Source organism: Pan paniscus, chromosome 10 (assembly GCF_029289425.2).
Source record: "Pan paniscus chromosome 10, NHGRI_mPanPan1-v2.0_pri, whole genome shotgun sequence".
In the NCBI taxonomy this organism is placed as follows: Eukaryota; Metazoa; Chordata; class Mammalia; order Primates; family Hominidae; genus Pan; species Pan paniscus.
The window spans coordinates 121922337-121946697 of record NC_073259.2 but is presented as its reverse complement, the minus strand read 5'-3'; the positions used below and the strand labels follow the sequence as shown (position 1 = coordinate 121946697).

The window sequence follows — 24361 nt, the reverse complement described above, 5'->3', positions numbered from 1 at the left end:
GGGCAAGTCGCTTTTCTTCTCCGGCCCTTGGTTTTCCCATCTGTAAAACAGAGGCATGGATATGATGTATTTAAAAGACTGCATATTGCAGGCACTCATTGGTAGCGGAAATGATGGCAGCAATGATGGTGTCTTGAAGCCTCATCCATGCATTTCAGGAAGTGTCCACAGACATCGGGAAGTTCCTTCTAAGATCTAACCCTGATCTTTCAGCTCCTCCTTAAGCTTCAGTTCTCTCATGTCCTGTTCTTAGAAGGGGGAAAGAAACCTGCTCACTGTAGCCATTTCTCTGACTCTGAAGAATAATAGGATTTCTGAAGCTTCTAGAGTCTTCGTGGGCGGCGTTTCATTTGTCGTGCTGATGTCTGCCTGGAAACCCCCAACCACAGCTGTGACCTCCCCCAAGGCCCTTCAGCTGCCTGGGATGGGATCCCCAGCTCCCTGATCCCTGCCTACGATCCCTGGTAGATCCAGGGTGCCCTTCTTTCCCAGCTTTCCCTGCTGAACTCTCAAATGCCACTTTTGCAGGCCACAAAAGCATGGCTTCTGTAGCCTCTCCTCAACAGCGTTTTTCTCTACCTTTTAATTATTTTTCTCGCCTTTCTCCAGACCCTTAGCTGCTTACCATGCACAGAGCATCCACAGCTTGCAATGTGCTGCAGAGTGGGAAGAATTAACCTCAACAGTCTTTCTCTCTCTCTCTCTCTCTCTTTCTCTCCTTCTCTCTTTCTCTCTCACACCACCACCCCCCCGACCCCTTCTCTCCTTCTCATACACACACACACACACACACACACACACACACAGAGTCTGGCTTACCAGAAATCTGGGCAGAGGTCATTGAGACCATCAAGGGATAGGAGATTATAGCCCTTGTGGGCAGAAGTAGAGGGTTTGCACACAGTGTGGGCAGAAGGAACTGGGACTCGGTCTACCCCCACCTTGCCTGGTGGTCTTAGGGAAGTCACTGGACCCCTGGGAGTCCACACAGGGCATTCCTAGCCACCCCGTATGGGACCTTCCTGCTTCACCTCAGACCTGGCCGAGACTCGGGAAGAAAGAGGCCCCAGCTCTTGCAAGTGGCCAGTCCCCATCCAGATGATGCAAGGGGGTTGAGTCATTGTGCAGCAGAAAGAGAGCTTGGGCTTAACGTCAGACATGCCTGGATTCACATTCTAACCCTGCTGCCTGTGAGGAAGGATCCCTGGCTCCCAGAGCCTTGGTTTCTTCATCTGTAACATGGGAATGATAAGGCTAACAATAGTTCACATTTGTGCTATGTGTATTTCATTTCACCCTCATCACCGCCCTCTGAGGGTAGGTGTAATTTACCCGTGGTAATGTCTACCTTCCAGGGCTACCATTTGCTTGTTTATTCGTTCCAAAACACCTTCAGGCTTCTACCCTGAGCCAGACTCCTGGGCTCACTGCCACAGGTCCAGTGATGAGCAAGATAGATGGGGCCTGGACTCTTGCGGAGCTGAGCCCTAGCCCCGGCCAGGGAAGGCATGCACCCCACAGAGCCCTGGTCAGGGAGCACAGTGAGCGGTGACACTGTGGATGGGGGCAGTCACCCCAGCCTCGAGGGGTCAGGAAAGACATCTCAGGGCTAGTGCAGTTAGGTGAGGCCAAGGCATGGACGGAGGAACCAGCTCACCCAGTGGCTGTCTATGGCCGTGTTGAGAAAGCACCCAGCCTGGTCTTCCATGTGCCTCTCAGTTGCCTCATACCAGCTCTGAACGCTCTCAGGCTCCAGCCCCTTAGCCGCCGGATGTGCCATCACTGTAGTCCCAGTGGGCTCCTGAAGACTTGGACCCAAAGAACCATTCATCTGAACGAGCTTACAAGAAAATTTGTCCACGCCCTTCCCTCCCTGTTCAAAGCCAGCATGGCAGAGGGGCTTTGGTGGAGGGAAGAGAGACAGTGTCTGTCATGGGATGCATCCGCCTTTAGGTGGCAGAATGAAGCAGGGTTTGTGGGCTTGACTCCTCAGCTCTCCAACCTCACCTTGTCCCCACCTGCCCAGCCTCTGGTCCCCAGCCCTGGCCCCCCTCCAGCAGGGAAACCTGACCGGGCTCCACTCCCCACGTTCCTGGCTCCTTCCCCTGCCCGGGAGGCTGGCCTTGTCACCAGTGCCTCTCTGCCGTTTCTCGTTGCCTGCACAGAGGAGGCACCAGGAAGGGGGAGCATAGCTGCTGGGGAGAGCTCTGAGGAGACGTGCAGATTCATTTTGAGGATTCATAATGCCACATTTACACACCGTCCTGCCTTCAGAAATTGGGCTGGCAGATGCCTGGTCATGCTGGCAGGGCTGTGGGTTAACACTTCGGATTTAGCTTATATCATTTCACAAGAGCTTACGGCCTTTACTGTGTTTTTTACCCAATCGGTCTTTGGCCCTGAAGCATCCTAGACCATCGTGCATATGTGTGTGTGCCCACGCGGCCGCAAGTGTGTGTAGATTTTCAAATAAAATAATACCTCTCTTCAGATGCCGTGCACATTAAATATTTATCGGTAGCAATTTGTGCGTATATATTTGATAAATGGACATTAGGAAGGGATTGGGAGGTGGGAAGTGAGACAGGGAGGCAAGGGAGGCCTGAGAAAGCCCTATCCCTTTGTCCTACAATTTCTCAAAGGTTTAACCTGGAGGAGAGAAGAGGAGGGAACCGGGGGGATGGTCCAAGGCCGTGGTTACCAGTTTGATCCCTGTCAGGAGGAGCCAAGCCATTTTCTTCTCCAGAGCTTTGCCTGACTTTGGCTTAGAAGATATCGAAATGAAAGCTCAGAGGGAGGGGAAGCAGGGTTTAAAGGGAGTAGCTGCGTATCATTTGAGCGCTGAAGAAACACATGTCCCAGGTCCCAGGTCCAGGAGAAAGGGCCCCATCCCATTTGCTCAGCCTGGGGTCACTGTGTGCTCAGCTCAGACATACAGGCAGTTTGGAAAGGTCAGGCAACCCTGCTGATCACATGTCCAGAGCCCCGACTCGCACATATGGGCAGCCCCTTGCCCTGGCCAGGCCCCCCAACCGGAGCCTGGCTGCTTATGTACTAGGCAGGGTCCTCCCCAGTGCATAGTTACCCCACAGGGAAGTGGGGCCCCATGGGGGCAGGGAGTCTCTTGCTGGTTGCAGAGGAACTAAAAATTCTCCATTCACATCCCCAGCCTGATTGTTCCCTCCCTGCCCTGCCTGATGGCCCGGGCCTGGGAGGAGAAGGCCGCTCATGCCCCTGAGCTGACATGTGTGAGCGTCTGTGTGCCTGCATGCACTTGTCTTTTATAACCCAAAGGGATTTACATGTGAGAATCAGTCCTGCCTTCCTGACCTCCCTTGCAGGCCTCTATTCTTAAACCCCTATGTCTTGCCTTTTGTTTCTAGCACCTTTGGGGAGTTGAAGACGGTCCGCCTGCCAAAGAAGATGACTGGGACAGGCACACACAGAGGCTTCGGCTTTGTGGACTTCCTCACCAAGCAGGATGCGAAGGTGAGACCGTGAATCCCTTCCCCACCTGTCCGGGCCTCCCCTTTCCAGTACCCATTGTAGGAGAGGCAGCCAGGCCTCTAACACACACAGAGTCACCTCCCCATGCAGGTGTTCTTTTTTTGCCTTTGATTCTGCTTAATGTGTACAACATCCTTGGAGAAGATCCTGGGGGGTTTGTATTTGGAGGAAGGGGCAGTTTCTGTGTCCCCTTCCCTCCCCTAGTTTCACATATGCAGGAACCTGGGACATAAACTGGGGATGGGAAGCAAATGGGTTTCCTAGGCCTCTCCACATCATCAAGAAAATTCCTCAGTTCAGGTGGCCCCCTGGGGTAGGCAGTATGGGAAATGCCACGCAGAACAGTGCGGAGAGGGCAGGGCGCTTGGAGAGTAGGAGCACCCAAGAAGCAGCCACGGGAATGCGTCTTCCCCTTCCTTTTTTCCGCTCATGGCCAGGGCTTCTGTTTTGTGCTGGTTATCTGTGAGGGCAGCCCCTGCAGGTGCAGCTGCATGCAAGCGTGCATACCGAAATCCCTCCAGGCTCCTTGAGAACCTTTTATTTTTGAAGCAAGGCGGCATCTCCAAATTGGTTCAGTACAGCACAGCCAGGCTTTGCTCCTGCAGTAGGTGCTGGGCCCAGCCGCCGATGTGGGGCAGAGGCTGTGTGAACAAGAGCCTGGCTGTACCCAAAGCCACTGCCCTCGTGGCATTGAGCTCCAGGTCAGAATCCAGAAGGAATGTGGCTGCAGAGCTGTCACAGTGGGCTGCCTTCCGTGAGCTCTGCCCACAGGTGGCCTGTCCTCTCTCTCAGCCTCACTATTCCTCAAGGCTAAAATAAAGTGACAGGGAGGTCTCATTAATGGCTGGGATCCCCTTCACCTCTGACGAGCTGCTCCTCAGAAGAACAGTGAACATTTCCTGGAGTCACAGCCATTGGGCTTTAGCAGGCTGGCATCACAAGAGGCCCAGGGGGTGGGTCAGCTGTGCAGAGCCAAAGGTGGCAGCTCCGGGACACAGCTGCGGCCTTTGTGGGCCCTGGGAACACGCACAGGCAGAGAAGGCACATGGGGACCCTCGGAGAGCCTCGCCAGCCACCTTTGTCTCCGAGTCTTGAGCTCAAGTGCCTGTTTTGTTGACACATGGCCATATTTGTCTGGACATCTGCTCCTCTCTCCTCCTGGCTGGCAGCCTTTCCCTCGCCTCTCATCAGAGACAGCAGGGGACACACCTTGCATGCAGCAGGTCACGGCCCTCACCCTCACAGCGGGGCAGGCACGTGGTGCCCTGTGTTGGCTCAGGGCAGCAGCGGAGGGCTGCCTTTCAGAGCTCCCACCCACGGCAGCTCAACCCACACTGGCCTTCCCTGTGCCACAGTTTTCTGATCTGTGAAACGGGAATGATGGCTGCGCCCCCCTCCCAGGGTTAGGGCAGGTGATGCATGGGAGACACTGACTCGGTCCTGGCATGTGGTGGGTACTCGATACCAGTACACCGTTTCCTTCTCATTGCCACCAGCCTGGTTCCCTTCAGAGCCACCCTTGGTCTGAGGATTCGTGCACACATGTGATGCTCTGTGGATAGAAGACAGTACAGGGCAGCGTCTTTTCCCTACTGCATTCCACTGAGCTCTGGGTATCCAAGGGGATTGGGCAGTGATGGTGTAGAAGTGTTGTCATCTGTCTTATATCAGAGTTCCTATAGGAGGCTGTGCTTGGGGGAGAAATGAGGGATTCACTCTCTGCTCCTAAGAAATGTCTCTTACAAAGAACAATGCAAGAGCTTGTCATTACAACACAAACTTCAAAGCCAGACTGCCTGAGTTTGAACCCCAGGGCTGCCACACATCTCCCGTGTGACCTTGGGCAAGTGACATCCTTTCTGTGTGCCTCAGTTTCCCCCCCTCGTAAAATGGTCATAGGGTTTTCCATATTTTCATAGAGTCATTGTGAGGTTTGGATGGGGTGATAATTTAGAACAGGGCCTGGCCCCTACATACGGGCTGTTGGCTGTGATGAGGAGGCGGAAGGCGTTGGTGGTGACAGTGGTGATGGTCTGAAATAAGGAAGGGTGTTCCCCTTCTTATTTGGCCACCCACTGGGCCTCTTTTCTCACCCACCCACTGGGCCTCTTGTGATGCCAACCTTAAATTTAAAGCCCAATGGGTGCACCTCCAGGAAACGCTCACTGCTGTTCTGAATGGCTTGTCAGAGGTGGAGGGGATCCCAGCCATTGATGAGAGCAGAGAGCAAAGGCGTTGGAGCCCCTTCACTGGAAGCCCTCTTTCAGCACCAAGAGGTTGATGCTGAGTTGACACAGCCCTTGGGACATGGAGGGTCCAACCAGGGCTGGGCCCCAGCCATGAGCCCTTTGACATGTCACCGTTGGCTAAGTTTTGCTCTTCAGCTTTATTAGGACAGAAGGTGGACTCCCAGGTAATCAAGGCAGTGAGTGCCATTGAGGAAGTTCACCAAGTGCCCAGGTGGCTCGCACTTGGCACACCCAGGCCCGGCTGTGGATGTTCCTTCTGAAGCCCAGCACAGCCCTCTAGTTATTTATGGAGGTGGCAGCTCCTCCCCCTTCATCCCTTCCCTGCCTTTACTCCGGGCTCTGGGAGGAGAAAGGGCAGCCGAGGACAGTACAGGCTCAACTCACAGCCTCTCCAGGATTGGCCCTTCTCCCCATCAGGTGGCTATTTCTGGCCCCTCCATCCCTGTAGTGACTTCCCTCTCCCACACTGGGGCTTGTGCCATGGAACGCACTCATCTTCCAGGAAGGAGGAGCCCATCACAAGCACATCTTTCCTGCAAGGATCCCTTTGCTCTTTTTGTTTCCTAGGGAAGCTGCCATTGCTTTCTCCCTCCCCAGCTCTAGGTCTGTCTGGAGAACTTTATTGTCTTCTGAGTGGAACATTTAGCACTCTCCACTGACCCGTAGAATTGTGCACACTGCATATTAGTGAATAGGATTCTGAATATTGTAAATATCTAGTTAGCTCTTGAGGGTGGGCGTGAGTTTGAAGAGGGAGAGCAATACTGCCAGAAACATGGAGTCAAAAGCACTGGTGATCTTTTTTATCTCAGCAGAAGGAATTAGTGAGAACCCAGGGCTGGTAGAGGATCCTCCATGATCCCAGCCTCTCAGGGCCGGCTCCTGTGCATCCTCCCCCTGTTGAAGCTCTTAGGGAAGGAGATTTCCTTCAAAAACCCTTCCCAGGGCTCAGTTCAACCCTGACCCACTCAGATCCCCCGCCAAGGGCATTGATCCCATTTCCTGTCACGGCACCCTCAATGAAGATAAATAGTCGCCCCCTGTGTTGGCATCGGCCACCTCTTAAGCCAGGAGGTCTGCCCCAGCAATCGTCAGATGGGAGGAAAGAAGGGACCAGGATAGGCTGAAAGGAGGGGGCAGCTAAGCTCATTGTAGAAGTTGAGGCTGGAACAGGAATGGAGAAATGAATGGTTTCTGGGAGGGGCCAGTGCCGCGGTTTGATCCCCGGTATCTCAACTCCCAGAACAGTGGTCTTTCCCCATCATCCACCAGTCCATTTGCCTGCTGACAGAGGATAGAAGAGTTAAGGCATCCCCTCAACACCACAGTCCCTGCTGTGGCCCTGAGCACATGCCGTCTCCACCGTCCCTGAACTGAGGGGTTCTGAGTTGTCTGACCCTTCTCCATGAGACCCACGTCCCACTGTGCATATTCTCGAGGGCTCTGTGATATCTATCAAGCCTCTTTTGGATTCAGCACACATACCCCCAAACTGGAAAGAGAATCCTAGCCAGAGGCTCCTCAAAGGCTGTTGTGGCAGAGCTCAGAGTAACCAGGCAACTGATGATAATAGCAAGAGGCTCCTGCGAGCGCGGTGGCTTTGTATGTGACATTCACCACACTCGCACTGCCCCACCCCAACCTGCGGCAGCTCCAGCATCGGGTGGGAGATTTGCATCCAGTCTCCCTCCCCAGTCTCACTGAGCATTTGCTAAACTCCAGCACTGAAGCCACCGTGGAACCCTATGAATTGATGGGAAGCCCAGACCCCGGTCTGTTACTGAGCTGCTCCAGTGAACCGGGGGTGGGTCCTGACCATCTGCCCTCATCACGGGCCCTGGTGACCAGAGGCCTGCTCAGAGGAAGCAGGATCGATGAGCTGGCATATTCTCCCACTCTAGGACATTCTATCAGCCCCTGATGTCCCGGGCAGTAAATGTCAGTCCCTCTGAAAATGCTGGTGTTATCTAAACCTCCAGGTGTGATGATCCGGCATTTCTTAAAGAGCCTTCCCCACATGTGGAGGGAAGCAGGGGACAGAGGTTGATGGGGGAAGGAGAATGGGGGTGGTGTAGGAAGTCAAGGACTCAAGCAGGACTGCATCCTGAATGCAGTGGTCTCCTGGGTGGCCTGGGTCTACACCGTGTGCACGGCTGTCAGTTGTGTCATCAACGCCATGCAACCAGGGGACCACACGACCTGGAAGTTTCTAAAAGGGCAATATCTTTGAGTTGATAAAAACTGTCAACTTCTGGAAGCCCGTCTTTGGCAGGGATGGTGTAGGATATTTGCATATATAAGTTTTAATCCTCATGGGACTCTAGGAGATAGGTGGTAGGAGGCCATTTGACAGCTGGGGAAACCAAGGCTCAAAGGGACAAAGTTGCTTGCTCAAGATCTTATAGTGGTACTTGGCAGAGCTGGGAAAAATCTAATTCCAAAGCTTGTATTCAGGGATTCCTCCTCCCTTCATTCACTGATTCACTTAAATTCTGTGTATCTCCACGCCAGGCTCTGGGTAGCGCCCCTTCTCCCTACCATGCCCACCACCTCTCACCCAGCCCTGACACCTCACCAAGGAGAAGGACTCTCCAATTAGAGGGACACTTTGGAGGAAGGCCAAGAGGTTGTCCCTTAAAACGTCTCTTGGGAACAAGTCCAGAATGAAATCAACTTCCCCCAGCCCCCAGAGGAGGAGTGGGCATTCAGTCAGCTGCCCCCACTAGCACAGTCTACCGTGCTGCCTTCCAACCCTGCCAATCCCCAGGAGTAGCCTCACTGAGGAGGCAGCAGCCTTTCACCTGGGCAGCTGTAATGGGGACTCCCTACCAGGTACACTCATCCCCATTGGCTGAGTGGCCACCAATAGCCATTGGGATTCCAGTTAGAAGCTGCCACCTCCTCTCTCTTTACCCAGACCGGGCTGGTCCTGAAGGAAGAAAGGAAGGGCAACACGGAAGGGGAAGACCACAAAGAATAGACTTGCAGCCCAGAAGCCAGAATATTAATTTTTTCCCATGCAATGCGCCTTTAATTTTTCCCTTCCCCAGGCCTGCCGTGCCTTTGTACTTTTGCAGTTGCAGCTGTTTTTATTTGCCACCGCTGCTGTTGTTTTAAAAGGTCTATTTTCACATGGAATGTTATCCAATTAGCAGAGCAATGTGTTGGCTTAAATAAACACTTGGGGGGAGCCGGCAGTAGGGAGACGCGATGGTGGTTGGCGTTGGCAGGCAGAGCTGTTCTCACTGTGGTAAACAACCACAGCTTTCATTGTAGGGTCGCACCAGTTAATGTCTCCTTCCTCATTTCTCACTTTTCCACTCTGCCAAGGGTGGGGGCAGAGGAAGGGATGTGGACATGTGGCCCAGGCCCTCCCCAGCCTGGGGGACGCCAGTGTTTTGGCAGAAGCTCACACTGGGCCTCTCAAGGAGTGTTCTGTGAGCCTACTGTCTTCACCTGGCAGATTCTAGCCAGACAGGACCTGTAGTGGAAGGGACCAATGATGAGCGAGCCGGACAAAGCTCATTAAGGCAGGGACAGCCTTCCTCCTCGCCGGGTGCCCAGCGCACCCAGCACAGTGCTGAACCATGTTGTGTGCACAGTAAACCATCGCTATTAGATTGTCAGTGGCGTGCCTTCAACACGTTTGTTTAAACTGAGTGCAGAGGAGGAGCGTGCTGCACGCTGGTTAGTGTGGCCTGTGACATCAAGCGGCCTCTTTGCAGCTGTGCGAACATGGACAAGGGACTTCAGATCCCTTTAGCCCAAGTGACTTGTCCCCACACAGGCAATAATAAGGCTGCCGTTGAGGCATTTGTGAAGATGAAGCAGAATGTTACATGCAAAGCATTTAACACAGGCTGTGGCACGTGACACCAAAGAAGTGAGGGTGGCTGAGTGTTCCTCTGGGCCCCCGGGGATCAGAGGTGCTGCAGCCTGAAACCTAGGTGTCCATTGTCCTGTGTGTCCCAAAATGTTAACCGAAAGCAAATTCAGGAATTGGAGTTTTGTCCCCACTTTTCTGTTCAGGTGTGCATGTGACGTGTGTGCGCTCATGACTGTTTTGTAATTGTGGGCTTTTTGCCAAGTTTTCTTCAGCAGAGCCCTGGAGGAATTGAAAATGTATTTGAATCCCGAGCTTGCATTTCAAGGCAGGCTCGGCCAGCACACATGTGTATGGGCTGAGACCTGGGATCAGGACAGGCTGCCCTCCTCAGATGGGCAGGTGAGCAGCCCTTGTGGCCAAGACTCAGTGCCAGGATGGACCCCCCTGCTAATTGTGTCCCTGGAGCTTCTGTGCGGACTGAGGACTGCACAGTCCTACAGAGATCAGAGTGAGAAGGACTCAGGTTCAGACGTCCTCATTTCAGATTTATCAGGCAGGCCGTACTAGTCATCAAGGAAAGGTAAAACTCCCAGCCAAGTTTGACAGCCTTCCTCCCTTTTAACAGCATTAAAATAATTTTTTTTTTTTTTGAGACAATCTCGTTCTGTCGCTCAGGCTGGAGTGCAGTGGCATGTTCTCTGCTCCCTGCAACCTCCACCTCCTCGGTTCAAGCGATTCTCCTGCCTCAGCCTCCCAAGTAGCTAGGATCACAGACGTGCGCCCCCACACCCGGCTAATTTTTGTATTTTTAGTAGAGACGGGGTTTCTCCATGTTGGCCAGGCTAGTCTCGAACTCCTGGCCTCAAGTGATTCCCACCGCCTCGGCTTCCCAAAGTGCTGGGATTACAGGCATGAGCCACCGCACCCAGCCTAAAATAATTTAAATTAAAAAAAAAAAAAAAAAAACTTTACCACAAATGGCACCAGCAACAGGTACCAGGAATTAGGCCCTTCCCATTATGCCAGGCGTTGGGCTAAAGGAAGAGTTGCTGTCTTATTTATGCTTCCCAGCAGCTCTGAGAGGCTGAAGCACCCCCATTTTGCAGTTGAAAAATTGAAAACTCAGAGAAGTTTATTGAAAGCAGCAGGCCCAGGCCTGTGCCTGAGGGGAGCCCAGAGCCTCAGCTGCCCGTGCTGCCCATGGCCTTGTGGCTTGGTGCCCTTGGGTCCCTGGCATTGGCCCTCTCTCCCTAGTGGCTCTCTTTCATCTCCCAGGGGTGCTATAAACTTGCAGAGGTCCAAAGTGTGTCCCACCTTTGTCTCCTCATCTTATGTTTGCCTCACAATCAGCTCCCCAGAGACTTTGAGCCGAATCGCACTGAGCTGAGCGAGCTAGGGAATGAATGAATGAGAGGGCGAGGTGCCTCTTTGTCTGAAGAGTTCAGACAGCATCACCCAGAAGCGGACCCTGGATGTCTCTCCTAGAAGTTCACCCTCAGCTCCATGGTGTCATTTCTGGGAAGGGACCGGGATGGGAGTCACCCAAGATTGTGCAGGGAGCTTAACTTATTCTGGGCAAACTCCTGCCTAGCAGACAGCTACCCTGTGAGGATGGAAGCAGCTAGTGAGGTTTGCTGAGAGCTTACTCACAGGACAGTGGGAGCCTTGGGACCGAAGGAAAGGATCTATCTCTCTCTCAGGGTGATGGCGTTAAAACACCCCAGGGAGGCAGACCCTTCTCCCAGAAGTCCTTGGCCTCAATTTTTTGACCACCTCTGCAGAGAGCCCCCAACAGTGCCAGCCACTTACTTTAGTAAGTAAGTTGGGGGCACAGCGGGTTTCGGAGGGGTTGATGTCGTCCTTGTTAGGACAGATTTAGCGTCTGCTGAGAGATGCAGCCCTCTGGCTTTGCCAGAGACAGCTCCCTGAGGAGCAGAAGGGGCCAGGAGAATGCCTTAGAGTTCTAAAGACAGGAATACTGTCCTCAGCTCTGCCCAGAAGCCGTGGCCCTGGGCAGTTCTTCACAGCCCCTTGGGATGGAAGTCATGCCAAGGGCATGCAGTGCCTTTTGTTGCTGAGAGGAGGTCTGTCTCCAGGGAGGCTGCAGAAAGGTCAGGCCCAGTGCTGCACTGGCAGCCTTCCAATGCCTTCCCAGTTCTTGAAAGAGGCCGCCAGGCTGGGCCACAGTCTAGCCTGCGGCTGTCAACCCCACACCACCTTAGCAGATTGCCTTCTAAGGGAATTCAGAAAAGGCGGCAGGAGGCCAGGCCTCTTGATGCCTGGAGTTCATGGCTTGAGTCAGAGGAGCTCAAAGAGCTGTGATTTCAGGACAGCAGAGCCAGAGAGCTGGATCATGAGGGCAGCCCTGGAGTCTGGCTAGACCTGCTGAGAGCTTTCCTGGGTAGGCCTCAAATTCTGAGTAGGGCCAAGGCATGCGAGACACCCCATCTGAAGTAGGAAATCCACCTGTCCCCCGGTCAAGGCAAAGGGACTCCAGATCCTGCCAGGGATCTGGCAGGAAACAGAATCTACCCCCACCCCCAGGTGGTGTGAATGAAGAGGTATTTATGGAGGCATAGGTAGGACTAAGGGATTCCCCAGGGATGGCGAAGCCCCCAGAACTGTCATCTCCCTTAGGCCAAGAGGAGGGTTGGAAGGAAAGCCAGGGCTGGAGCTGCTGAGGAGAGGCCTTGAGCAGGAGCTATAGCCCTGCAGGGAGGGGGAGGTATGCAGCACCAAACTGTCTCCTCCCTCTTCCCCTCTTTCCTCCAGTCTCCCAGAAGTGCCACCCATTTGCTTCACCTCAGTAGAAACCAGAGGCCAAGGGAGCCCTGGTCACACTGTGCAGAGTCAGCTCCTAAAGCGTAGAGGATGGGGGAGGGGGAGGTACGCAGCACCAACCTCTCTCCTCCCTCTTCCCCTCTTTCCTCCAGTCTCCCAGAAGTGCCACCCATTTGCTTCACCTCAGTAGAAACCAGAGGCCAAGGGAGCCCTGGTCACACTGTGCAGAGTCGGCTCCTAAAGCATAGAGGATGGGGGAGGAGGGACCAGGAATAACCAGCCCTGGCCATCAATGATGGCAGGAAGTGCTCCCAAGAGCAGAGGTGGCTTCTCTTCTGTGACGTTCATTTTGCTGGACTCCTGCATCCTCGGGGTTCTGTGCTGGATCTTCAGGCCTCTCCAGCAGACCATCTGGGGGTCTGATATGTGATCTCTCGAGCCATAGTGGTGCAGGTTACTATTCCCATCCTGCAGCCAAGCCAGGCATGTTGGGAGCAGAGCCAGACCCAAGATTATTTGTGTATCGTTTCAAAACGCCAAATGTCCCACTCGTCTGGATGGTCAGGCACTGCCTGCTCTCTCAGAACGGGACATACTCCTATCCCCGTTGCATTTGTAGTCTATAAAGTGCAGGGGTTTGAAGGGAACTGTGGCAGGACATCTAAGCAAGCCCTCCGTCCCCAGCTAGGACCAGCCTAACCATCTACCCGAGTCTGGAGACGTGTTCTCAAGACACCCAGTGAAGGAGACGCCACAGTGTGCTTTGTGAACATTGACTGAGTGGCCTCTGCCCCAGCACCAGGCTGAGGATCTTAAGCATGGAGCGCCTTCCCTCCAGGGTTCAAGATTGAGTCAGGAAGACTGGCACACAGAAGGCATTATGGGGCAGGGAGCAGGTTCTGGAAACGGAGGCCAGGTGTCCAGGGCACAGGGAGGGTGCCTGGCTGTTGCCTGTGCAGGAGGAGCAGAACCCTCCCTGGGCCGTCTGTGTAAGGGGCCAGAGACAACGTGTAGAGGCCAAAAGGAAGAAGGAGAAGGAAGTTGACCTGCATACAAACCTTGGCCAGTGCCTCAGTTTCCCATTCATTGAAATGGGAGAATAATGTCTGTTCTCAGGAGTAGGCTGAGGTCATATGCTTGGAGTGCCATGGAGCTAGGAGATAGGATCATCCTTGCTAAGAAGGCCTTTGATGCCACAAAAGGAAAATCAGACAGCAGGAGCCAGACTTGGAGAGGAACAAAGGTGCAGTAACTCCTCAGTCTCCTGAGATGAACAAGCCCAGGGGCTGTTTTGGCAGAGGAGCATCATGCCCGCAGCTGAGGTTTAGAAAAACGCTTGGGAGAAGGTGGAGGTCAAGTTTCAGTGGGGTCAAGTGTAGGTAGACACCAGGGAGGGAGCTGCTAGTGGACCTCTCTGGCTTGCGCTTTTCCCTCTGTGATGGCTGGAACCTTCCAAGCTCCTCACAGTCTTTTCTGTGCCAACCCAAAAGCCCCTTGAGACCCGGGCCTGCATCTTCCTCCTCCTCCCCACCTGCCTTGCCCCTAGAATGTGTCAAATATAACAAGCTCTCGTTATGCTCTTTTAATGAAACACAATTACTCTGGATTATCCAAGGCCTATTTTAGCCTCAAATCACTGTCCTCACACTGCCTGCGACAGTTTGAGGCCACCACATTCCAGCCACCCAGGCAGTGGGCACTTGGGAATGCAACCTGATTTCATATTAACCTGCAGGTACTAGAACTCAGCAGGGTAATTCTGCTATTTTTGGAGAACCACGTATTGTGCTCTAACTTCAAATACAAAAGAGCTTTTGTGTCTTACCTTCCCTTCTCCCTGCTCTTTAGCCTGATAATGAAAAGTGGAGGCATACATCATCATAATAACAGCCAATCTTAAGTGACACATGTTATGTGCCAGTGTTCTAAGTGTCAGACTTAACAGTTCTCTGAATTCTCACTACTCTTTGCTGCTGCCCTCCTTTTACATATGAGGAAGCTCGGGCTCAGAGAGGTTCAGCAGCTTGCCTGAGATCACACAGCTCATAAGCACTGGAGCAGGGATTTGAACCAAGGCAGGCCAGCAGCAGAGCCCACCCTCTAAACTGCCATGCCACCTCCCCTCTTACCATGAAGAGCTCTTCCAGAGAGAGGCCAATAACATGTCAGAGGAGTGCAGAGGGAAGAGAGAAAGATTTGTGAGAGGTGATGTCGCAAAGAAGCCAGAAGAGGGAATTTTTAGTGACTCCTGCAATGAATAGAGATCTCCCAGGCTTTCTGTGGTACGGGAATAGAGAACTGGCTTCCAAGGGAGAGAAGGAAACATTGAAATCTGACAGTGGGAATCAGAGAGGCTGGGGTTGGGGCCTCTCACTCGGACCGACCTCCTGGGATCTTATTCCGTTCTTGAGAGTTCCAGCCTAGCATTCACCAGATGCATCCCCTTGGCCACCCCCACCCCACGGCGTCCCCGGGACCACAGCTCCTCAGGGACCCTGGCACGAGGATGGAACATCCGCCACACCAGACTCCCCACCAATTCCTCTCCCCCATCTTAAAACCCCAGCTCCCCCAGTCAAGCCGTTTCTCTGCCTCGCCAGCTGAGAACGCGTGTGTTTTAAAGCTCTGAATGGGCCATTTCGGCTCAGAGTCCAGATGCATTTTTATATCCACATGGAAAAAAATGCAGAGGCTCTGCTGGCAGTCAGAAAGAGTTTTTTAAATTAAAGTTAAAAAAAAAAGGAAAGAAAAAGTTTTCTGCACCTGGTCCTTCGCAGAACAGCACAGAAGAGAACAAAGCGTTTCTTTAATTTGGCTGCATGTCTAGTTTTAAAAAGATGCATGTTCTAGTCACCTCCCTTTTGTCTCTTCGGATTCATTTGTTTATTGAATGTGTATTATATGCTGCCCTCTGTGCTCGTTTTGTGTAAATCTCACAGCCAGCCCCAACAGGGATGAGGAAACGGAGGCTCAAGATGTGGCAGTTGATTACCCAAGGGCATTGCGTCCTTTCCCTAGGGCTACTATAACAAAACGCCACAGACCGGATGGCTTCAAACCACAGAAATGGGCTGGGTACAGTGGCTCAGGCCTGTAATCCCAGCACTTTGGGAAGCTGAGGCAGGAGATCACTAGAGTTCAGGAGTTCAAGACCAGCCTGGGCAATGTAGGGAGACCCCGTCTCTACAAAAAATTAAAAACTTAGCAAGGCATTGCAGCATGTGCCTGTGGTCCCAGTTACTCGGTAGGCCAAGGTGAGAGGATTGCTTGAGCCCAGGGGTTCGAGGATGCAGTGAGCCATGATCACACCATTGCACTCTAAATGTGTTTTTAAAACACATTTTAAAAATCCAGCAATGTGTCTCACAGTTCTGGAGGCCGGAAGTCCAAAATCAAGGTGCTGGCAGGATTGGTTCCTTCCGAGGGAAATCCTGTTTGGTGCCTCTCCCCTGGCTGCTGGGGACAGTTGGCATCCTTGGTTTGTAGACTCATCACCCAGTCTCTGCCTCCATCTCCCCACGGCATTTGCCGTGTGTCTCTGTCTTCACATGGCGATCCAATGACACTAGTCATTGGCTCAGGGCCTGCTGTTCTCCAGTATGACATCGTCTTGACTGATTACATCTGCAGCTACCTATTTCCAAATAAGGTCACATACTGAAGTACAGGGGGTTAGGACTCAACATGGCCCCTCTTGCGGGACAGGGTCTGACCATAAGAGCTACATTGTAGATAAGGAGCACAGTTGGATGGGTTCCCATCCAGACCCTTCCAGTTGTATGATTCTTCACAGCATAAAAGAAACGAGCAGCAAACCCCTCCTCTTCTTGTACCCACTGGTGCTCTCTGCAACCCAGAAGCAAAGCAAAGGGCCTTCTTAGCCACCGTTGCTCTCCACTGCCAATGCTCAAGCACCTGGAGCCTACTGCTCTTTAAACCAATGCCTGCCCGAAAGCTGTCTGCTGAGAGAAAGCAGCTGCAAATGTGATGTCTATGGTAACAAAACAACAGCAACGAGAAGTAGCATCTATTGAGTAATTATGGTGTGCCCATACTGTTCTAGACGCTGTTAACTCATTTTTGTCCCTAGAACCCTTGAGATTGGCATATATGAACATACCCATTTTATGGATAAGGAAACAGAGTCCAGGAAGATTTCTTTAACTTGCCCAAGATCTTCAAGTTAGGACCTGCAGGGTCTGTCCTTCCTGGTCAGGGTGACCTCAGACTCCAAGCTTTTGGCCACTAAGCTCACGGCCTCTCTGTGCCGTGGGAGTGTTTGGGGATGAGCCCATCAAGTTAGGGTGTCCCTGTGCAGTGCCATTGAACTTGAGACCTAGCGATGTTTAAGACGGTACTGATCACTACCGTATGATTCCGTTCCTATGAAATGTCCAGAATATGCAAATCCATAGAGACAGAAAGCAGACTGGTGGTTGCCAGGGGCTGGGGGACTGCTAGCTAAGGGGTGTGGGGTTTCCTTTGGGGGTGATGAAAATGTTCTAAAATTGATTTGATGGCATTTTGCACAGCTCTGCGATTATACTAAAACGCATTGAATTGTCTTCAGACAAGCAGTGTATATAGTATGTGAATTCTGTCTCAGTATAGCTGTTAAAAAGCAGAAAGAGGGAACCAGGCAGCATGTGGGAGTCGGGAACAGCAAAGAGTAAGCAGGAACAGCCTGTGCCAGGACCCAGGCTGCTGAGCTGGGGGTGGGAGCTGGGAGTGGGAGTTGGGAGCGCAGGGCTGGGGGAACCAGCGAGGAGGCGAAGGGCACTGGCAGCAGAGACAGAAGGGGCCCCTTCAAGAGCAGCGTGGGGGACAGAGTCACCAGGGCAGTGAAGGAGAGCGACACCCAGTGACACCCAGAGGCCTGCACGCTTGTCATCCGGCAGCCGGCCAGGGCTCGGCTTTCTCAAGTGGCCGCCATGCAGACAGCCGGGTGGGAGGCGAGCCCACTAATGGGGTCACCCTCCACAGATCGGATGACACACGGCAAATAGACGGCTGCCTCAGCCCAGGCACCAATTACAGCCCAGACGGCAGATATATTGACTGCTCAGTCACTTGCAGCTTTCTCCCTGGGAATGCAACCCACTAATTAAATAGATGCGCCCAACCGCTCCCCACACCCTCGCTGGAGATCAGATGTCACGGGGCCAGAACCTGGGCTTTGGCATCTGAGACGCGGGCAGGCAGCTGGCGGGCAGAGTGGAGTGTCTGCCGCACTGATCCAGCTGATGTGCAGTTTCGTTTCTTGTCCCTCTGCAGAGAGCCTTCAACGCCCTGTGTCACAGCACCCACTTGTACGGGCGGAGGCTGGTGCTGGAGTGGGCCGACTCCGAGGTGACCCTGCAGGCCCTGCGGCGGAAGACGGCTGCGCACTTTCACGGTAGGAGCGGGACGGTCTTTTGGGCTGACTCATGGGCCCCCTGGGGAACACAAGAGGTGGATGGGACATCTGAGAGAACTGCCCTCGACCCAGCAGGCTATGGGCACAAAGGCTGCCAAGCACCTCCTGCTGGGCATCCTCCCACAGCCCCTCCAGACCTGCTCCCCACCTTCCTTGGGCACTCCCTGCCGGGAGGCTGGCCTACATGGAAGCATCTGGGTTCTGTGCCCTTTTGGGTTGCAGTCGGGTTAGGTCACTGGGGGCCTTGGCAGGAAGAGACAGAGGTCAGAGTGTTTATCCCTCCCTGCCTGCCAGATTGCCAGGTCACAGCTCGTGGCCATTGGCTCTGTCCTCACAGTGCTCTGTGTTCAGATTCCGGTGTCCACAGGGCAGGGATGCTCACGGCCTTCCTGGTGGCCAGCCGTGGGGACCACACTCTTGCTGATCACTTTCCTCCATGACCCCGTCCACTTGCTGCCGGAGGGCTGATGCCCACAGGTCTCACTCACCTCTTACCCACCTTGGTGGTGTCATGTGGCCTCAGTGACTATTCAGGTGGTGGCCAGAAAATACTGAGCGCCCGCTGTGCCCTCATGCACCCACATGACAGTAACCAAGCAGGGCCCTAGGCTCAGGTGGAAGAGGCTGGGACACATTCCTCATCAGGTGGGCTAGAGAGGCTTCACTGCAGAGGTGACATCTGTACCCAACAAAGGGCTGCCTAAGCAGGAGGCCAGGGGCAGGGGAGACCCCAAGGTTGGAGCAAGCTCGGTATGTGTGAGAAACAGGGAGGCCAGCGTGGCTGGAGGTGAGGGGAGGAGAGAGGGAGCAGATGAGGTCGGCAGGGCCTCGTCTTCTCCAAGAGGTTGTGTTCAGTCAGGTGAGGAGAGGGTGAGACAGCCCCAAGAATCGCTCCACCCTGGACACATGGAAAGTATGGCAGGTGCCCCTTGCTGTAGGGTACACACCCTCCAAACTTGGGATATCAAGGGGTACTTGACCTTGATCCCCATCTCCACACCTCCGCCTCCCATCACAGAAGTGCTTCCACTGTGGCCTGGGCCCGGCAGCAAAAGGGCAGCTGCTGGCTTTCCACCCACTTTGGATCCCGCTTACTTGGCGATGGGTCACCCAGCTGGGGAGCTTCTCTGCCTTTTGCATGCCCAGAAAAGCTAGGCTCCATGATGGGGAACAGTCCTGTCCGTGGTGCCACCCATGGTGCTCTGAGGTCTTCCTGGCACGCCACCGCATTCCTCCCCACCTCATTGTCGCCTGGGTCCCAGGTCTCAGGACCTTTCCTGGATGGAGCCACCATTGTGCCCTCATCCATCCCTTCTCTGTGGGGCAGCTCAGGGCCTCGGGTGTCACCGGGTACAGACTAGGGGTGTTTGCTACCAGCATCCCCCAACCCCACTTCTCTGTGTAGACATGGAACCTGGAGCCAGGAGTGATTATTCCCTCGCCTGACTGGTGCAGCTCTGTTGCCAAACCAGGCAGCACCTTGGGAACAGTTTCTCTTATGGAGATAGGAGCCTTCCAGCAGGGCCACTGGTCTTGCTTAGGGCGAAACGACTGGGCTTCTGAGAAGCAGCGTCTCAGCAATGCAGCAGGACTGCATCCCCCACAAGTGGACTTGGAACTCCAGAGATAGCAGGGAATCCCCTTGATTCTAGCCCAGCTGCCACACACTTCAGAACACTGCCTCCTGCCCACACCTGTGGTCTTCCCGGACTCCTCCTTCTTCCCACCACACCTCCCACAGAGTTCATTGTTCCCCAGACTCCAGACAGGATTCTGTGCCTTTGCACATGCTGTTCCCTCTGCTTAGAATGCCTTGCCCCTCACTTTTTTTTTTTTAACCTGATAAATGCCTTCAAAACCCAGATAGAATGACACCTCCTCCAGGAAGCCTTCCCTGTTCCCTCCCCCTCCACAGGTATCAGTAATTTCTCCATCCTCTACTCTCCTCTTCTGTCACCATGCCTTCTTGCCACGTTGTAACTTATTTCTTTATGGTTTGTTATCCTCTCTGGACCCGTGCCTTCCCCACATGGGGGCTGTGTTGTGCTCATCTCTCTTAGTGATCAGTTCTTCCCTGGGTCCCCTGTGCCCAGCATAGTACCTGGCACATGCCAGGCTCCCAGTCTCAGACTGGGGAATATTTGAGCTGAGGCAAATGTGGAACCAGAGAAATGAAGGCTAAATACACAGTTGCAAGCTCACAACTCAATAAGACCCCAAATCCTGATGTGCAGAAAGAGAGCCTGTCCTTATCGACAACCATTGACAAGCCCAAATGCGCCCGTCGGCAAATGTTTGTGTAAGGGACTCTCCCCGGAGTGGAGACGGGGGCCCATCTCCCCCGCCACCCCCATCCCCCAACCCCGGGGCCAGCCGAGGAGTGCAGGCTCAGCAGTTCTGCCCTGCCTTAGAGAGAAGCCCCCTTCAATAAATTGAGTTCCAAAGACAGCACTATTGCCTCGCCACAGTGGAAAGACTTGGCTGGCAGCATTTCTGTGGGATTGACTGTCTCCACAGCCACTTACCAGCCAGGCCAAGGCCCAGACAGGGGCAGATAGAATGATAACAGTAACAAAGACAGTTTTTCATTTGCCTACATCTTCCCATTCACTCCCTAGCAGCTCTATGAGATGGACACTATTAGCCCCATTTCACAGATCAGAGAACTAAGGCCTGCCAAGCACTGCAGTAATTTATGACGACTACTGTTTATTAAGCACTTACTGTGCATCAGGGGGCCGTCCTCACACCGGCATCATCTCAGTGCTCACAGCAACTGTAGCAGCTGTAGGCAGTGCTATGTCTACTCAGCAAGGAAGTGGCAGAGCTCAGACTTGATCTCCAGACTGGCTCTAGAGCCTCCCACCCCACCCACCGGCCCCAACTATGTTATAGTAGCAAACGTCACTCAAGAAAAAACTCCTGGCCAGGCGCAGTGGCTCAGGCCTGTAATCCCAGCACTTTGTGAGGCCGAGGTGTGTGGATCACTTGAGGTCAGGAATTTGAGACCAGCCTGGCCAACATGGTGAAACCCCGTCTCTACTAAAAATACAAAAAAATAGCCAGGCTTGGTGGCGCATGCCTGTAGTCCCAGCTACTTGGGAGGCTGAGGCAGGAGAATCACTTGAACCCGGGAGGTGGAGGTTGCAGTGAGCCAGGATCACACCACTGCACTCCAGCCTGGGTGACAGAGCGAGACTCCGTCTCAAAAAAAAAAAGAAAAGAAAAGAAAAAGAAAGTCCCATGCCCTCACTAAACCTGGGGTATGTGAGTGTTCACTGACTGCATGGCTTTGGCCCTTCTGACTCATCGGGACCATGAACCCAAGATCTGCAGGGTTCCTTCAGAAACTGACAGAATGAATAACAAATCATAATGACAAACACTGCTGGCCCTTCGGAATTGGCACAGCATGTGCTCATAGAAGGCCCTGTTATGTGCATGTTTCATTGTCCCCATTGTATAGATGAGGAAGCCGACATGCATAGGTGAGATAAGGCCCCTCAGGGCGGGCTTGAGTGTCAGAGCCATGTGTTTCCACCCCTCTGAGTCCCTCTGAAAGAGCACTGCTCTCCCAGGTTCTGGAAGGGGACATCAGCTCTGGGCTCCCCGAGTATGTCAAAGATGAGCACTAACGAACCCTTCCCCAGTGCCACAGGAGATGGGCCAAGGCCCCAGGAGGGAGCAGAATTTGCACAGGAGCCTCATAGAAAGACCCTGTCATGCAATGGCAGCTTACGGGGGTATAGGCAGTGCCCACGGAGCAACAGGATGCTGGGGCTCCCAGAGCGGAGTAGTGTCAGAGCTCTTAACCACCCCAGGGGCTGAAAGGGCAGGGGGAGGAAGTGATATTCCTGGGGTCCAGTGAGGACAGGAGCCTAGGAGCAGCTACCAGTGGGCACTGCAGTGTGGAGGGACACAGCCCCTGCCAGAGGACAGCAGCAAAGCAGGAAGAAGGGACTGGGGACAGAACAGCTGCAGCTCTCTCTCCTGCAGCCGTCTGCTCTCCGGCCATGGCCTCCCATCAGGCCATCCCACCTGTCGGCCACAGGCCCAAATTGTCCCTGTGACACATTCAGTAGGGTTCAGCCTTCCGGGGATGGAGCAGGACAGAGGATGGATGTGGAGGGACCAGACAGAGAATGTCCAGCGTGTACGGTGACCTACGTACATGTCAGGGCATGTTGCCAGAGGTAGGGGTTATGTTTTCCCGGGGGCAGGAGCAGCCCTGAGAAACGGTGCCCAGGTTGGAGAGGATGCTGATATGGTCCTGGATGTGACCCATCCACAGGCATCAGGGCCAAGCACAGCAGAGTGTCAGACCTCCCTGCTGGCCTCACCTGTGTGGACCAGGAAGAGGGGGCAAGAAGGTGGCCTGAGAGTTTGGAGCCAAAGAGTCTGAATTCCTCATTGCGTTTTTCAGCACTGTTTTCCAAAGAAACATGATAATCCCTTGAAAACAAAAGAACACACTCTGTAGAATACAGCAAGATGTAAGATGGGGATTGTTTTTTAACTAAGAATCCATGAAACTTTGTCTTCCAGTATGGCTGGCCTCGGAGGAACTGGGAACACCTGGTAGTTGCATTACCTGGGTCCCAGTATGGCTGGCCTCAGAGGGACTGGGAATGCCTGGTAATTGCGTTTGTGTCTGCGTGTGTGGCAAGAGGATCTTTTGTTTTCATCAGATTTTCTAGGAGGTCATGGGCCCCAAAAGGTTTAGGAACCACCAGCTTAGGAAAAAGAGCATCAACTTTGGAGTCAGCAAGACCCAGATTCTGCATTCTGGCTGTGTGTTCCAGGGCAAGACCCGGATTCCGCATTCTGGCTGTGTGTCCCAGGGCAAGACCCGGATTCCGCATTCTGGCTGTTGTCCTGGGGCAAGTCGCTCCTCCCTGTGAGCTTCTGTTTTCTCATTTGAAAGATGTTAACAGGGGTACCCCTTCTGGAATTGATTTGACAGTGATCAGGGAAGTAACAAAAGCCATAGTAGCAGCTTTCCTCACTGGGGACCAGGAACTCTTCTAAATCCCTTGCAGTGAGGGGTCTCATGTCATTCACACACCACCGCTATGAGTGAGATGCTGTTCATCTCCCCATTCTGCAGATAAGGGAACTGAGGCACGCAGAGATGAAGCACCTTGCCCAAGGTCACACAGGTAGTGAATGGTTGAACTTGAACGATAGTCAGGTTTACCTCTCTATCCGTCCTCCCCTGGGAGTGTGACACTGGATTGGGAAAGTGAGGTGATGCCTGGAGTGTGTCCAGCACAGAGCAGGCGTGCTAGAGATGTCAGTCTCTCTCACCCACTGAGACACCTATTGTCCGATTGATGTCTCTGGGACACAGGAGGTGCCCACAGCAGCCTCAAATGTTCAGAATAGGCCTGCTGGCCTCCTGCCCTCCTGGCCAGACCCTTCTCCCCACCCTGTGCCCTTTTCCCATGGAGAAAAATAACTCAGTTCATTTGTGTGAAAATCCGCATTGTTCAGAGCTCCTGGGGCCCTGGCAGACCCTAAGAGCAGGTGGTATCCATGCCCAGTTCCCTCCCCTGGCTCTGGCCTCGGCCCTGAACTCTGCCAGGAAGGCACTCAGATCTCAGGTGGAGACTGCCAAGCTCTGAGGCCACAACAAAGAGCTCCCTGCAGAATGTGGGCCACAGAATGAAAGGCAGGCAGGCATCTTAACCATTCGGCAGGGCCTGGCAGGAAGATGCCGGTGACACCTTAGCCTGTGAGCCGCACTCAGGGACAGTGGGAAGTGGCCAGAGCAGATAGAGTGGAGCTTTGGCACCAGCCGAAGCCCTTGATGTGGTCCGTGCCCCACCAGCATGAATTACCCTAGAGTGCCCCTGCCCCTGGGCTCAGCTTCCCAGCTCCCAGGACTGGCCTCATCTTCCCTGGGTCCCTGAGGCACCTAGGTCATAGTAGAACATTCAATTTGTAGTTCAAGCTAAATAATACCAATTATTATTATCATTACTGTAACTAGCAATCTTCATGTGTCAAGCCTTACTTGGCGGCCAGGTACTATCTGCAAGCTTGCATGGGAACGAGTCCTGCAGAATCCTGGGAGGTAAATACAGGTCCTCAGATAACATCATTTTATCATAATTGATAAGAAAAAAATAGCTTCCCATCCAGGGCCACTGTCTGTGTGCAGTTTGTGTGTTCTCCCTGTGGTGTTTGTGTGCTCACCCTGTGGAGTGTGCATGCTCTCCCCATGTTGTTTGCATGTTCTCCCCATGGAGTTTGCATGTTCTCCCCGTGGAGTTTGTGTGTTCTCCCCATGGAGTTTGTGTGCTCACCCCGTGGAGTTTGTGTGTTTTCCCTGTGGAGTTTGTGTGTTCTCCCCATGGAGTTTGTGTGCTCACCCCGTGGAGTTTGTGTGTTCTCCCCATGGAGTTTGTTTGCATGCTCATCCTGTGGAGTTTGCATGCTCTCCCCATGGAGTTTATGTGTTCTCCCCGTGGAGTTTGCGTGCTCACCCTGTGGGGTTTGTGTGTTCACCCCATGTGGGTTTTCTCCAGATCCTCTGGTTTCCTCCCACATCCCAAAGCCATGCACGCTGGGTGAATTGGC

At 53.5% G+C, this 24361-nt stretch overlaps 1 protein-coding gene across 3 annotated transcripts in view; it reads left to right on the top strand.

Moving 5' to 3' along the window:
* The window catches only part of RBM19 (RNA binding motif protein 19), a 168962-nt gene that overhangs the window by 102134 nt on the left and 42467 nt on the right, over window positions 1-24361 (top strand). For all 3 annotated transcript variants that reach the window (XR_008620506.1, XM_034934590.3, XM_008957824.4), the window contains exons 22-23: window positions 3384-3489; window positions 17638-17758. Coding sequence is in view for 2 of the 3 variants with exons in the window: in XM_034934590.3 (XP_034790481.1) it covers window positions 3384-3489; window positions 17638-17758 (227 nt within the window). In the remaining variant the exon portion in view is untranslated. The remainder of the gene's footprint in view (window positions 1-3383; window positions 3490-17637; window positions 17759-24361) is intronic.